The sequence below is a fragment of the Rhamphochromis longiceps genome, linkage group LG17 (genome assembly GCF_057381845.1).
Source record: "Rhamphochromis longiceps isolate RC_006_pf linkage group LG17, R_longiceps_female_GT1.1, whole genome shotgun sequence".
NCBI lineage: Eukaryota > Metazoa > Chordata > Actinopteri > Cichliformes > Cichlidae > Rhamphochromis > Rhamphochromis longiceps.
In genome coordinates, this window is record NC_140573.1 from 19,915,830 (window position 1) to 19,932,260 (window position 16,431).

General features: G+C 48.1%; 1 protein-coding gene across 1 annotated transcript; it reads right to left on the minus strand.

Annotated features, from left to right (window-relative positions):
- Positions 1 to 482: 482 nt before the first annotated feature.
- LOC146649605 (protein NLRC3-like) lies at positions 483 to 15,890 on the minus strand. The gene is made up of 2 exons (XM_085387528.1): positions 15,738 to 15,890; positions 483 to 2,305 (listed from the first exon to the last, which is right to left on the minus strand). Exons 1-2 carry the CDS (start codon positions 15,847 to 15,849, stop codon positions 483 to 485), a joined length of 1,935 nt encoding a protein of 644 aa, XP_085243654.1. The 5' UTR covers positions 15,850 to 15,890.
- Between the last annotated feature and the right edge of the window lie 541 nt (positions 15,891 to 16,431).

Sequence of the window (16,431 nt, forward strand, 5' to 3'; positions counted from 1 at the left end):
TCCACTTGGAAAGATGATCTCTTTGCCTGCTGTCAAGCAGTAAAGAAATTAAACCAAACATTTGACAGTATCAGATCTGAACCTGATTAAATATGATAACAATTAAATATGTGGATGTGGACTTTTAATATCTAAAAACATTCATGATAAATCCTGAATCTGGTTCTACAAAAGTTTTTTTTCCTGTTCCAAGGGTGTTTTTCCTTCCTAATGTTGCCAAATCCTTGCTCATAGGGGGTTGTCTGCTAATTAGGGCTTTCTCTGTATTATTTTAGTGTCTTGACCTTAAAATGTAAAGTGCCTTGAGACAACTGTAAATAACCTGCTGCTCCTGCACATTAAAAATCCAATTTAGGTGGTTCAGCATCTGATTAAAATGACTGTTGAATGCCTCCTAGGTGAGGTGATGTCCAACTGGAAGGAAGCTTTAAAAGAGAGCATTGGGAGGATAAGCATAAGCACAATTATTATCACATCTGGGCTCACCGAAACTTTCTGCAATTCCTCACAGCTAGAATCAATCTCCGCTGTCCCTCGGGTGATGTGTTGTATTTCCCAAGGTCCAACTCATCCAGAACCCCTTCGGACATCTCCAGCATGTAGGCCAGGCCTGAGCAGTGGATCTCAGAGAGTTTCTGCTTTGATCTGTTTTCTGACTTCAGGTACTCTTGGATCTCCTGATGCACTGAGAGGTCATTCATCTCCATCAGACAGTGGAAAATGTTTATGCTCCTGTCAGGAGAGATTTCATAACTATTCATTTTTTTGAGGTTCTTGATGACTCTCTGGATGATTTCTGGTTTGTTCTCTGTCTGACCCAAGAGGCCTCGTAGCAGTGTCTGGGTGGACTCCAGAGAGAGGCCATGAAGGAAACGAACAAAGAGGTCAAGGTGGCCATTTTTACTTTGGAGGGATTTTTCCATGATTCTCCAGAGAAACACATCCAAAGAGGAGCTTTTCATGTCATCATCATCATAATCATCACCGAATAAATGAGGAAAAATATTTATCAGGAAGTCCTCCACCACCTGTGTCTTCCTTTCAGTGTGACAGTGGAACATGTAGACAGCAGCCAGAAACTCCTGAATGCTCAGATGAACAAAGGAGTAGACCGGTTTCTGGAAGATCACACACTCTCTTTTGACGATCTCTGTACAAACACCTGAGTACACTAAGGTCTCTGTGACATCCAGACCGCACAGTTCCAGGTCTTCTTGGTAGAACAGGATGTTTCCTTTCTCCAGATGTTCAAAGGCCAGCCTCCCCAACTTCAGGAGAACTTCCCTGTCAGCCTGCATCAGCTCCTGTGGACTCGTCTCATGTCCCTCGAGGTACTTGTTCTTCTTCCTCTTTGTCTGAACCAGCAGGAAGTGTGAGTACATGTCAGTCAGGGTCTTGGGCAGCTCTCCTCTCTGCTCTGTGGTCATGTGCTCCAGAACTGTAGCAGTGATCCAGCAGAAGACTGGGATTCTACACATGATGTGGACGCTCCTGGATGCCCTCATATGTGAGATGATTCCGCTGGACAGCTCTTCATCACTGAATCTCCTCCTGAAGTACTCCTCCTTCTGGGCGTCAGTGAAGCCTTGTACTTCTGTTACCCTGTCAACATATATGGGAGGGATCTGATTGGATGCTGCAGGTCGGGAAGTTATCCAGATGAGAGCGGAGGGAAGCAGATTCCTCTTGAAGAGGTTTGTCAGCAGCCCAATAACTGATGACTTCTGTGTGATATCAGACATGAGCTTCCTGTTGGTGAAATCCAATGAAAGTCTGCTTTCATCCAGGCCGTCAAAGATGAGCAAAAGTTTACAGACAGCGAGCTTCTCTGCTTTGACCTTCTGCAATGCTGGATGGAAAACATGGAGCAGCTCCAGAAGACTGTACTGCTCATCTCTGATCAGGTTCAGCTCCCTGAATGAAAGCAGAATCACCACACTGATGTCTTGGTTCTCCAAACCTTTGGCCCAGTCCAGAGCGAACTTCTGTACTAAGAAAGTCTTTCCAACACCAGCAACGCCATTCGTCAGAACCACTCTGATGGGTCTCTGTTGTTCAGGTAAGGCTTTAAAGATGTCCTGGCACCTGATTGGAGTGTCATAAAGGATCTTGGAAGCTGTCTCCAGCTGCCTCACCTCATGTTGGGTATGAACCTCTTCACTCTGTCCCTCTGTGATGTAGAGCTCAGTGTAGATCCTGTTGAGGAGGGTTCTACTTCCTGTTTCATCAGTTCCTTCAGTCACACGTTCACGTCTCCTCCTCAGACTGATCTTATGTTCATCTAATACCTCCTGCAGGACAGCATCTGCTAAATGAAACAATAATCATTGGCCTCATTAACTAATATTTGCATGCACAATTTACACATTTGCATTTGTATTCTTACCCTTCAAAAAAATAAAGTGTTCCCATGCAAAATCAGCATGCCAGATTCATGAAACATGATTACTGGCCTCTTTTGTTCTTACCACTGTGCGTTTGTTAGTACATCAGAGTTGCTCAGAAACAACAGACTAACACAATACAAGAAAAAGAAGAAAAAAGAAGGGTAAGAACCACAAACCCTAATCTATCAATCCCATGTGAGAAGCTCAATGCAGTGGAAAAAAAGAGTGTAGTGTTAAATGTATATTGTCGACATATGACTGGGTGCGTTTTGTTCTTATAGTTTATATAAATAAAGGGGTCACAAGCAAGGACATCAGGTAAAGACAGCATTACAACTGATGTAGGGAGTGGTCAGAGGGAAGTGCAAACAAATTCCGGTACAAAAATATTGATAAATCATGGTTTTTTTTTTGTGATTTGTGTGTATGCATTGAGACCCAGCCTAACAAAATATAGTGAAAGAAAACAAATATCACAATAAGAAGTCCATTTTTCAGAAATGAGACCATCAGCAGATATATGTTAAGTCTTACTTTATACACTGCTGCTCTTACCGGTAGTCTGGAGTTCAGCTCCGGTTCTGGGTCCACTGATGTCCAAGGAATTCAGACAAAGAATTGTAGATTTGTAGAATTGTACACAGGTTGGTAAGTTTTTTAGAACCATTTCTAATTAAATCATCACTTCAAACAATTGTACATAGGTACAAGTTATTTGGATATGTCACTATTTTTCCATGGTTTGGAAGAAGACCTGAACTGTCATCCTCAGATGAGAGAAAATTAAAGGATATTCCTGCCTGCCATGAACTGGTTTACTGTCCCCTGAGAACCAAATTTTACACCGTCATGGAGTGAGAGTCATAACCTTCTCTAAAATCTAGGTTGGTACGCAAAACAAAACTAGAATTTAATGAGATAATTAATAAAAAAACAAAATTCTTAGTACAAAGTCTACGCTTACAAAATTATGAACATGGTATTAAATCCAGTCAATTTCTAGTGAACCAACTAAAAATAAATAAAGAAAAAACAACTTGAAATAATCTGCAAAACTCTCTCAAAGAGATTAGAGAAAATAACCCCCTCTTAATTCATCCTGACCAAACTTGTTTCATAAAAGCTAGGCACTCATCAACAAATACACGTAGATTACTTAATTTGATAGACTACTCATACAGTAAAAACATCGAAACTACAATATTTTCTTTAGATGCAGAAAAAGTGTTTGACAGAGTTAACTGGAAATTTCTATTTGCAACTTTACACAAATTTGGTTTTGGAACCTCTTTCATTATCGATCCATCCATCCATCTTCATCCACTTTATCCAAGACCGGGCCGCGGGGGCAGCAGCCTAAGCAAAGAGGCCCAGACCTCCCTCTCCCCAGCCACCTCCTCCAGCTTATCCAGGGGAACACCAAGGCGTTCCCAGGCCAGCCGAGAGATATAATCTCTCCAGCGTGTCCTGGGTCTGCCCCGGGGCCTCCTCCCGGTGGGACATGCCTGGAACACCTCACCCAGGAGGCGCCCAGGGGGCATCCTTGTCAGATGCCCGAACCACCTCAGCTGGCTCCTTTCGATGTGGAGCAGCAGCTGCTCTACTCTGAGCCCCTCCCGGATGGCCGAACTTCTCACCCTATCTCTAAGGGAGAGGCCAGCCACCCTTCGGAGGAAGCTCATTTCTGCCGCTTGTATCCGCGATCTCGTTCTTTCAGTCACTACCCACAGCTCGTGGCCATAGGTGAGGGTAGGGACGTAGATCGACCGGTAAATTGAGAGCTTCGCTTTTACACTCAGCTCCCTCTTCACCACGACGGACCGGTGCAGTGTCTGCATTACTGCAGCTGCAGCCCCAATCAGTCTGTCGATCTCCGGCTCCCTTCTCCCATCACTCGCGAACAAGACCCCGAGATACTTGAACTCCTCCACTTGGGGCAGGAACTCATCACCGACCCGGAGTGGGCACTCCACCCTTTCCCGGCTCAGAACCATGGCCTCAGATTTGGAGGTGCTGATCCTCATTCCCGCTGCTTCACACTCGGCTGCGAACTGTTCTAGTGCGAGCTGGAGGCCCTCACCCGATGAAGCCAACAGAACCACATCATCCGCAAAAATCAGAGATGAGATTCTGAGGCCACCAAAGCGAAAGCCCTCCGCCACTTGGCTGCGCCTAGAAATCCTGTCCATAAAAATTATGAACAGAACCGGAGACAAAGGGCAGCCCTGGCGGAGCCCATCACCCACCGGGAACGAGTCCGACTTATTGCCGGCAATGCGAACCAAGCTCTTGCAACGGTTGTATAGGGATCGAATGGCCCGTAGCAATGGGCCAGACACCCCATACTCCCACAACACCTCCCACAGGACACCCCGAGGGACACGGTCAAATGCCTTCTCTAAGTCCACAAAACACATGTAGACTGGTTGGGCAAACTCCCATGCACCCTCAAGTATCCTGGAGAGGCTAAAGAGCTGGTCCAGTGTTCCGCGACCAGGACGAAAACCGCATTGTTCCTCCTGTATCCGAGGTTCGACTAGCGGACGAACTCTCCTTTCCAGCACTCTGGCATAGACTTTCCCAGGGAGGCTGTGGAGTGTGATCCCCCTGTAGTTGGAACACACCCTCCGGTCCCCCTTCTTAAAGATGGGGACCACCACCCCGGTCTGCCAGTCCACAGGTACTGCCCCTGATCTCCACGCAACATTGCAGAGGCGTGTCAACCAGGACAACCCTACAATGTCCAGAGCCTTCAGGAACTCGGGGCGGACCTCATCAACACCAGGGGCTCTGCCACCAAGGAGTTGTTTAACTGCCTCAGTGACCTCACCCCCGGAAATTGGCGGAGTCATCCCAAGACTCTGCTTCCTCCTCGGAAGACGTGTCAGTGGGATTAAGGAGGTCCTTGAAGTATTCCTTCCACCGCCTGACAATTTTCTCAGTCGACGTCAGCAGCGCTCCGCCAGCACTATACACAGTGCAGGTAGAGCACCGCTTTCCCCTCCTGAGACGCCTGACGGTTTGCCAGAATCTCTTCGAGGCAGTCCGAAAGTCTTTTTCCATGGCCTCTCCGAACTCCTCCCACACCCGAGTTTTTGCTTCAGCCACTGCCCGAGCCGCATTCCGCTTGGCCTGTCGATACCTGTCGGCTGCCTCCGGAGTCCCACAGGCTAACCAAGCTCGATAGGACTCCTTCAGCCTGGTGGCTCCCTTCACCTCTGGTGTCCACCATTTGGTTCGGGGATTACCACCACGGCAGGCACAAACCACCTTGCGGTCGCAGCTCAATGCTGCAGCTTCGGCAATGGAGACGCTGAACATGGTCCATTCGGACTCAATGTCCCCAGTCTCCCTCGGAATGCTGTTGAAGCTCTGCTGGAAGTGTGCGTTGAAGATCTCGCGAACTGGGGCCTCTGCTAGACGTTCCCAGCACACCCTCACTACGCGTTTAGGTGCACCAGGTCTGTCCAGCGTCCTCCCCCGCCACCTGATCCAACTCACCACCAGGTGGTGATCAGTTGACAGCTCAGCCCCTCTCTTTACCCGAGTGTCCAGAACATATGGTCGCAGGTCTGCTGATACGATTACAAAATCGATCATCGACCTACGACCTAGAGCGTCCTGGTGCCACGTGCACTTATGGACACTCTTATGTTCGAACAGGGTGTTCGTTATGGCCAAACTGTGATTAGCACAGAAGTCCAATAACAAAACACCACTCGGGTTCAGATCAGGGAGGCCGTTCCTCCCAATCACGCCCCTCCAGGTCTCGCTGTCGTTACCCACGTGAGCATTGAAGTCTCCCAGCAGGACAACAGAGTCTCCAGGTGGAGCACCTTCCAGCACCCCCCCCCCCCCAAGGGACTCTAAGAAGGCTGGGTACTCCGAACTGCCACTCGGCGCATAAGCGCAGATGACAGTCAGGACCCGTTCCCCGACCCTAAGGCGCAGGGAACAAACCCTCTCGTCCACCGGGAAAAACCCCAACGTACTGGCAGCAAGCTGAGGGGATATTAGAATACCCACCCCAGCCCGCCGCCTCTCACCAGGGGCAACTCCAGACTGAGACAGAGTCCAGCCCCTCTCCAGGAGACTGGTTCCAGAGCCGAAGCCATGCGTAGAGGTGAGCCCGACTATATCTAGCCGGTACCTTTCAACCTCACGCACTAACTCAGGCTCCTTCCCCACCAGAGAGGTGACATTCCATGTTCCTATTGCCAGTCTTGGCAGCCGGGGGTCAGTCCGCCAGGGCCTCCGCTCCTGGCCGCCACCCGACACACAATGCACCCGACCCCTATGGCGCCTCCTGCGGGTGGTGGGCCTGCGGGAGGATGGGCCCATGTCTCCTCTTCAGGCTGTGCCCGGCCGGGCCCCATGGACCAGACGCTCACCCTCGGGCACCCTCCCCGGGCCTGGCTCCAGGGCGGGGCCCCGGTAACCCTATCCCGGGCAGGGTAAACTGTTCCCTCGATATTGTTTTCATAAGGGTCTTCTGAATCGCTCTTTGTCTGGTCCCTCACCCAGGACCAATTTGCCATGGGAGACCCTTCCAGGGGGCAAAAGCCCCCAGACAACATAGCCCCTGGGATCCCTGGGACACACAAACCGCTCCACCACCTTATCATGGTAGAGGGGTTTGCCCTGGTGGGTTGCAGAGTATGCGGGTGCCTACTGGGGTCAGCGGGGGAGCTGGCCCCAGGGAGGGGCCACTTGCCCCTTCCTTCCTTCCCTCCCCATCTCCAGCTGCCTCCCTCTTCCCGCTCCACCACAATCACTAGGGACATCTCAGGCCCTCCAAGGTATTGAGGCCTATCTCCCCCCCACCACTCCCCCTGCCAGTGGCAGACGCCCTCAAACATTGGTGCATTGGTGGTTCTTTGTGTCCGGGGATGGGAGTCCAGGTACGTACCGGCTCACAACTGGTGGTTGCTTGTAGGGGCCTGGAGCCTGGGGCTTGCTCGGGCCCCTTCGGGGGTGTGGTGCCCTCGGCCTCTTGGCCTGGGGCTCAGTCAGTCTGGCACAGCTGGCTGCCGGTGGAGCTCACGGGCACGTCACTGCAACCCCCCGGCTTCTGCTCTGCGGCTACTGAGTGACCCCTCATCTGGGGCTCTCCTCAGCTCTAATAATAATAATGGATTGCATTTATATAGCGCTTTTCGGGGCCCTCAAAGCGCTGTACAATTCCACTATTCATTCACTCTCACATTCACACACTGGTGGAGGCAAGCTACAGTTGTAGTCACAGCTGCCCTGGGGCAGACTGTAAGAAGCGAGGCTGCCATATCGCGCCATCGGCCCCTCTGGCCATGAGAGCATGAGGGTGGGAATGGATGTTTGTATCTGTGTGTGCCTGTTTGTTTGTGTCTATATGTCAGGTCGGGTATCAGACGCCACCTCTCTAGGGACATCTCAGGCCCTCCAAGGTATTGAGGCCTATCTCCCCCCCACCACTCCCCCTGCCAGTGGCAGACGCCCTCAAACATTGGTGCATTGGTGGTTCTTTGTGTCCGGGGATGGGAGTCCAGGTACGTACCGGCTCACAACTGGTGGTTGCTTGTAGGGGCCTGGAGCCTGGGGCTTGCTCGGGCCCCTTCGGGGGTGTGGTGCCCTCGGCCTCTTGGCCTGGGGCTCAGTCAGTCTGGCACGGCTGGCTGCCGGTGGAGCTCACGGGCACGTCACTGCAACCCCCCGGCTTCTGCTCTGCGGCTACTGAGTGACCCCTCATCTGGGGCTCTCCTCAGCTCTTTCCGGGATAGTGGCATGGTCGCCCCTCCGTTGGTCTTCCTTGGTCTCTTGTGCTCTCAGGGCCTCTGGATGTCTGAAGCCTGGATCCCCTCCATACCTGCTTCATGCCCTGGAGGATGGGGCTATGGCTTCCCACACCCTCTAGCAGATCATTACATGAAGTAACCTTTTAAATACAAGCGCGCTCACGCTCACAGGTGTACACACGGGTGCTCACACACACAAACTACACCCTTTTTGGCTCCTACCTCAAAGCACACTATACACTGTTGATCTTACACGCACAATAATATTCAATATTTAGTATTTACTGTTATATTCACATAGATCATCTCGATGATGTTGTTTATTATATTATTATATATGCTTGTTTATATGCTTGGGAATTCTTTCACGTCATCTTGGTGGCTGTTTATGTTCCTCCCTCTGCTAACCCCAAAGCTGCATGTGACACCATTCACTCTGCCGTAGCCCGGTTACAGACTCAGCACCCGAGTGCCTTTATTGTGATCTCGGGTGACTTCAACCATGTATCACTGGACAATACACTACCAACATTCAGACAATATGTGGACTGTCCCACCAGGGGAGAAGAAATTCTAGACCTACTGTATGCTAATATCAAGGATGCATACAGCTCCTCCTCCCTCCCCCCACTTACTGTCAGATCATAACCTGATTCACCTCACCCCCCGCTATGTGCCAATTGTGAGGAGGGAACCTGTGACCACGAGGACTGTTAGGAGGTGGTCAGAGGAGGCCTTAGCAGAACTACAGGGCTGTTTCGAGGTGACCAACTGGGAAACACTCTGTGAGCCTCACGCCGAGGACATCAATGGACTTACTGAGTGTATCACAGACTACATAACTTTCTGCACCGACTCCATTGTTCCAGCTCAGACTGTTCATTGTTACCCAAATAACAAGCCGCGGGTGACTAAGGACATCAAAGCCCTCCTCAACAACAAGAAAAGGGCTTTCAGAGGGGGCAATAAAGAGGAGGTGAGGAAGGTCCAGGTGTTACTAAAGGACAAGATCACAGAGGCTAAGGACAATTACAGGAGGAAGCTGTAGTGGAAACTCCAGCAGAACAGCATGAGAGAGGTGTGGAGGGGCATGAAGACCATCACTGGATTCAGGCCAACCAACAGCAGGGGAGCTGAGGGAGGTGAGAATAGAGCTAACGAGTTGAATCTGTTTTTCAATAGATTCGACACCACAGTGTCTGCTCACACCCCCACAACCTCACCTGTAGTCTGCCTGGAATCCAGAGCCACACCACTGTGCCAGCCTCTCTCTTCACATGGCGCTGTTGCCTCCTGTGAGATTCCTGACACCCCTCTCCCACCCATCACCTTCACTTAATACCAGGTTGAGATGCAAATGAGGAGACTTCACTCAGGCAAGTCTGCTGGACCAGACGGAGTGAGTCCCCTCGTCCTCAAGACCTGTGCCCCCCAGCTGTGTGCAGTCTTTCATAAACTGTTTATGCTGAGTCTGAGTCTGCAGAGGGTACCAGTGATGTGAAAGACATCATGCCTCGTCCCTGTACCAAAGACGCCACGTCCCAGTGGCCCCCAGGATTACAGGCCCGTGGCACTGACCTCCCACATCATGAAGACCCTGGAAAGGCTCATCCTGGACCAGCTGCGACCCATAGTAAGACCACATCTGGATCCCCTTCAGTTCGCTTATCAGCCTCGTCTCGGAACTGAGGACGCCATCATCTACCTGATCAATCGTGTCTACACCCATCTGGACCAGCCGGTGAGCACTGTGAGGGTCATGTTTTTTGACTTTTCTAGTGCTTTCAATACCATCAGGCCGACCCTCCTGGGTAATAAGTTAGCAGCAATGCTGTTGCATGCTGGGGGTGCAGGCTGAGGGTAGGAGATGCCAACAGACTCAATAAACTAATCCGTAAGGCCAGTAATGTTGTGGGGATGGAGCTGGACTCCCTCAAGGTGGTGTCGGAGAGGCGGATGCTGTCCAAGATAAAGACAATGTTGGATAACACCTCCCACCCACTCCATGACATGCTGGTCAGTCACAGGAGCACGTTCAGTGAGAGACTGAGATTACCGAAAAGCACCACTGAACGACACAGGAAATCTTTCCTGCCTGTGGCCATCTCCCTGTACAACGCATCCACTTAACACACTGGTTACTGCTACAACTACACATGTTTCTTTTCCAGCTATTTATTAATGAGTGACTTATGTGTATATATATTAAAAAAACACCCAGCACGCCCCTGCGGGCGGTTTATCCTTCAAGCTCGGGTCCTCTACCAGAGGCCTGGGAGCTTGAGGGTCCTGCGCAGTATCTTAGCTGTTCCCAGGACTGCGCTCTTCTGGACAGAGATCTCCGATGTTATTCCCGGGATCTGCTGGAGCCACTCGCCTAGCTTGGGAGTCACCGCACCTAGTGCTCCGATTACCACGGGGACCACCGTTACCTTCACCCTCCACATCCTCTCGAGCTCTTCTCTGAGCCCTTGGTTTTTCTCCAGCTTCTCGTGTTCCTTCTTCCTGATATTGCTGTCATTCGGAACCGCTACATCGATCACTACGGCCGTCTTCTTCTGTTTGTCTACCACCACTATGTCTGGTTGGTTAGCCACCACCATTTTGTCCGTCTGTATCTGGAAGTCCCACAGGATCTTAGCTCGGTCATTCTCCACCACCCTTGGGGGCATCTCCCATTTTGGCCTCGGGACTTCCAGGTTATACTCGGCACAGATGTTCCTGTACACTATGCCGGCCACTTGGTTATGGCGTTCCATGTATGCCTTGCCTGCTAGCATCTTGCACCCTGCTGTTATGTGCTGGATTGTCTCTGGGGCATCTTTACACAGCCTGCACCTGGGGTCTTGCCTGGTGTGATAGACCCCAGCCTCTATGGATCTTGTGCTCAGAGCTTGTTCTTGTGCTGCCATGATTAGTGCCTCTGTGCTGTCTTTCAGTCCAGCTTTGTCCAGCCACTGGTAGGATTTCTGGATATCAGCCACTGATAGGTTTGTAGCATAAACCTATTCGCTGGAACGTTAAGACAATATAATTACACTGCTAAGCAAGACACAAATAGGCAAAGTTCTTCATGTTACTCGTGCACGGGAGAGAACCGGACAACCGCTTGACTCCAGTTGGTCTCGTCCGTTCTCCCATACACTGTCCTTTTATTGAGGTTACATGAATATGCATAGGTTCATTAACATACGACGTCTACATACAAACAAAGAGTACCTTGCCTGTGTGTGTGTGTGTGTGTGTGTGTGTGTGTGTGTGTGTGTGTGTGTGTGTGTGGGGACTGCTGATCAAAGGGTCAAACATCCTTGGTCAGGAAGAGGGTAGCCTCCCCCTCACCCTAGATGGTTCATCCTAGATAACACGGTGAGGAAGTCCTGCAGTTCATCTAAACAAAGAGCACTTAGACTAGAACAGACGCAACTACGTTAATCCTACCATAAAATAATAAGACACGGTATGACCTCTCATGCTCCCAAAGTGCTGTCTAATACACACAAAGTTTGCAGACTATCAAGGATCAAAACCTCTACCAATCTACAACTAATTACAAAACTCTAAGCATATATAAGTAAATATTTCTAAGCATAAATGACAATCAACAATACAAATCTAACAGCCACCTCCTCTATCTGCCGGTGGTACATACCGTGCAGGGGCCTGTCCTTCCATGATGGTTCCTCGTCTCCCTCCTCTTTCTTGGGTTTCTGCTGCCTGAGGTATTCACTGAGCACTCGGTCAGTTGGGGCCATCTTCCCAATGTATTCTTGGATGTTCCTTGTCTCATCCTGGACTGTGGTGCTGACACTCACCAGTCCCCGGCCCCCTTCCTTCCGCTTAGCGTACAGCCTCAGGGTGCTGGACTTGGGGTGAAACCCTCCATGCATGGTAAGGAGCTTTCTTGTCTTTATGTCAGTGGCTTCTATCTCCTCCTTTGGCCAGCCTATTACCCCAGCAGGGTACCTGATCACGGGCAGGGCGTACGTGTTGATGGCCCGGATCTTGTTCTTACCATTCAGCTGACTCCTCAGGACTTGCCTGACCCTCTGCAGGTACTTGGTGGTTGCAGCTTTTCTAGCGGCCTCTTCATGGTTCCCATTCGCCTGTGGGATCCCCAGGTACTTGTAACTGTCCTCTATGTCTGCAATGTTGCCTTCTGGTAGTTCAATCCCCTCAGTTCTGACTACCTTCCCTCTCTTTGTTACCATCCGACTACACTTCTCCAGTCCGAACGACATTCCAATGTCATTGCTGTATAGCCTGGTAGTGTGGATCAGTGAATCGATGTCTCGTTCACTCTTGGCATACAGCTTGATGTCATCCATGTACAGGAGGTGGCTGACAACTGCTCCGTTCCGTAGTCGGTATCCGTAGCCAGCCTTGTTAATGATCTCACTGAGGGGGTTCAGGCCTATGCAGAACAGCAGTGGGGACAGAGCACCTCCTTGGTAGATCGCGCACTTGATGGTGACTTGTGCTATGGGCTTGGAGTTGGCCTCTAGTGTTGTGATTCTGATTCTGATTCTGATGAAATAGACCAATACGGCAAGGCTGGGATGGCCCATTTGGTAAAGTAAATCCATTGGGCATCTTTCTTTGCCTTTAGACAATAACTCTGATGGCAAAAGAACCGAACGGGACAGGTGGAAAAAATCCAAAAAACCCCCAAAACAAACAAAAACAAGAAGAAACGTCCAGCAGAACCAGGCTCAGTATGGCACAGGGAGAGTGGAGAGAGAGAGACAGGACAAAATGGAAACTATGGGAGAGGACACAGCGTTCAAAAATTACTAATGATTAAATGCAAAGTGGGGATAAACACAGCGAAAAAAATGTGCTTAAAAAAAGAAGCTAATTTTATCATTAGAAGCACAGAGCAGCTAAGGTATGGTTCATGGCCAAAAACTGACATTTTAAGCCCAATCCTAAGAGGGTGTCTGTCTCCTGAATCCAAACTAGAAGTTGGTTCCGCTCAAGAGGGGCCTGAAAGCTGAAGGCTCTGACTCCCACTTTTAAATACTCTAGGAACAACAAGTAAGCCTGCAGTCTGAGAGTGAAGAGCTTAAGAGATAACAGAGTGAATGTGAAAAGTGAATCTGTGTTAACTGTGAGCCGTTTTCACTCCGACCACGTAACATACCCATGACTTTGTGGACTGGTGCCAGCAGAACTACCTCCAGATCAACACTGGTGGTAGACTTCCACAGGCACAAACATCCTGCACTGCAACCACTAAACATTCAAGGCATGGACATTGAGGCTGTGGACAGCTACAGGTACGTTATATTATACTCAGTTGTATATAGCATTTGTATTTGTTTTTATTCTATTGTATATAGCATTTTATTTTATTCTATTCTATTGTGTACAGTTGTGCAAAGTATCTTATTCTTATCCTATTCCAGTGTTTTTCTAATTTTTGCTATGTAACTTTGCACTTTCTACTTTCAGCTGTAACAAAACAAATTTCCCACCTGTGGGACTAATAAAGGTTATCTTATCTTATCTTACCTTATCTGTCACGTCCCGAGGCATTCCTCAGGAACGTGAAAGGTAACCTTCGCGTTCCCATGATGTGCACTGGGTTGTGGATGGAATCCAATAGATTGATGTTTTGGCAGTAATACACATTCCAACGTGTATTCCAGCCCTAGCCCTAATCCTAACCCTAACCTTATCCCTAACCTTAACCACCACCTTAACCGTGTTAGATAGTGTTTTCCAAAGCGATTACAGTAAAATAAATGTGTAGATTCATTCCAAACGCTTCTCATGTTTCTTAATTTTTCCGACCTCATAATATAGGGATGTGTATGCTTATATGGGTGTCCGAAAGCGTAACATACCGAAGATTTGTCACCTAGTGTAAAATTTTACGCTTTGAGAGTAAGAACGTGTTGGAACTGTCGAGCATGGTGGTGATAACATCATGCTTGACAGTTCCACTTTCAGTTAAAAAGCCACAACCTGCTGTCTTAGTTAATTATATGTCAATCTCCAGCCTTCCTTTTATTTCAAAAATTCTTGAAAGAGTAGTTGTCAAACAGCTAACAGATCATCTGCAGAGGAATGGTTTCAGTCGGGTTTCAGAGTGCATCACAGCACAGAAACAGCTTTAGTTAAGGTTACAAATGATCTTATGGCCTCTGGCAGTGGACTCATCTCTGTGCTTGTCCTGCTAGACCTCAGTGAAGTGTTCAATACTGCTGACTGTAATATTTTATTACAGAGATGAGAGCACGCTTTAGGTTTTACAGGTATGGATACCTGGTTTATCTATCCATGAAGCCAGATGACACATAGCAATTGGTAAAACTACAGGAATGTCTCAAATTTCCTGCTTCTACATTCAGCTAAAACACATTTTATTGTACTCTCCCCTAAAAATGTTTGCAATATGGTATCTAACTAGATCCATTTTGTGGATTGCATTACTGTGAACCCCAGTAACACTGTGAGGAATTTTAGAGTCGTTTTTGACCAGGATATATCATTCAGACATCCTGTCTCAGAGTAATGCTGAAAAGCTTGTTCATGCATTTGTTACACTAGACTAGGCTGTTCAGGTCACTGAAAGCCTTCAGATGTTTCAAAACGCTGCACTGAGAGTACTCAGGGACTAGAAAGGGAGCATTTTTCTCCCCTATTAGTTTCTCTTCATTGCCTCTCTGTTAAATTCAGAATCAAATTTAGATCAGTCAATCAATCAATCAATCATCCCCCCCCCACCACACACACACACTTAAAGAGTAAAATTGGGCTGGATACGCATGAGCCAAGTGAGATAGATTTGTAGATTGCATAAAGTGAATGAAATAATGACGGAGGGATACATTTAAATTTGTCAGCTTGACCTTGGAAACATGGACACAGTTGGCTGTTCCAACAGAACAATAGGTCCATGCCAGGATTTTGAATTAACTAGCAATTCTGCCAAAAATAATAGTCAAATATCCAGAATTATAGGAAAAAAAATCAGAAAGATAATATAATAAAAAAGAATAGAGCAAAAGTAGAAAAGCACAATGGGGAAACAACTGCTGCCCTTGGAAGAAAGAAAAAACATACAAAAACCAAACAGCACCTGGAAGAGAAAAATATGGGAAGATAAACACAACACAAATCAACAACTGTGTTGTTTTTGTGTGTGAGTGTCTTTGTGTGCGTCTTTTTCACAAATGTGCTTCGTAAAGAGGTTGAGAGGCTGTAATAACCTCGGACCCGAGGGCCCACATGTTAATGACAACCAAGTGCCAACCGAAGCAGATTTAGTGGATTTATATTTAGAAAGTTATTAAAGATGTATGCTGTTTACAGTTACGGTTGCAAACTGTCCTGTTTTAGCTGAGACATCTCGTATAATGAGCAAAATTGGTGCATTGTGATTCTGGCATGCCAGCGTCCCTTATTTGATAGTTAAAAACTTGGCAACCCAACAGCGATCCCACGCTAGAAAAATAACAGTTCAAAGATATCTTTAAAAACTCAGTAACCATGACATTAATGCCAAATGCAAACATCTCATCACAACTACCAGTAGAAACAGTCTCTTACTTTTTGTCTGAAGGGCTAGACTCACCACTGAATGCCAGAGGAACATCTCTGGAAATGCGACGCTTCATAGACAAAAGCCTGGATCCAGTGAAGGATGAGGATCCTGGTCGATCCTTGTCCTTTTTCAGATCACTCATTTTTCAGTCTGAGAGAGGAACAAGCAACACTAAGTGTGTGCACAGAGCAAGAATCATGACAAACACGTTTGTCCAATAATTACCCTGAAGACTAGCAGGACAGGAAATACAACACACACTCACACACAACAACACACTCACACAGACACATACCTATACACACAGTCTAGCCTGTAATAAACCCAGTCGCCCCTGTACCTCATAAATGAACAGATCTCTTACAGTCCACAGAGAGACAGCTGACTCAGCAGAAAATGGAAAATGTTGGACTGACCATCACCCAAACATTTACTTTTATCCACTATTTTTTTTTCAATTCAATTTTATTTATATAGAGCCAAATCACAACAACAGTCGCCTCAAGGCACTTTATATTGTACAGTAGATCGTACAATAATAGATACAGAGAAAAACCCAGAAATCATATGACCCCCTATGAACAAGCACTTTGGCGACAGTGGGAAGGAAAAACTCCCTTTTAACAGGAAGAAACCTCCGGCAGAACCAGGCTCAGGGAGGGGCGGCCATCTGCTGCGACCGGTTGGGGTGAGAGAAGGAAAACAGGATAAAGACATGCTGTAG

What these genes read in the sequence shown, in the direction of transcription:
- LOC146649605 (XM_085387528.1), bottom strand. Translation starts at nt 15,849, where the DNA reads ATGAGTGATCTGAAAAAGGACAAGGATCGACCAGGATCCTCATCCTTC. An exon ending in TGTTCCTCTGGCATTCAGTG is followed by an intron (nt 2,306 to 15,737) that starts GTGAGTCTAGCC and finishes TTCATTTAGCAG; the next exon opens with ATGCTGTCCTGCAGGAGGTA.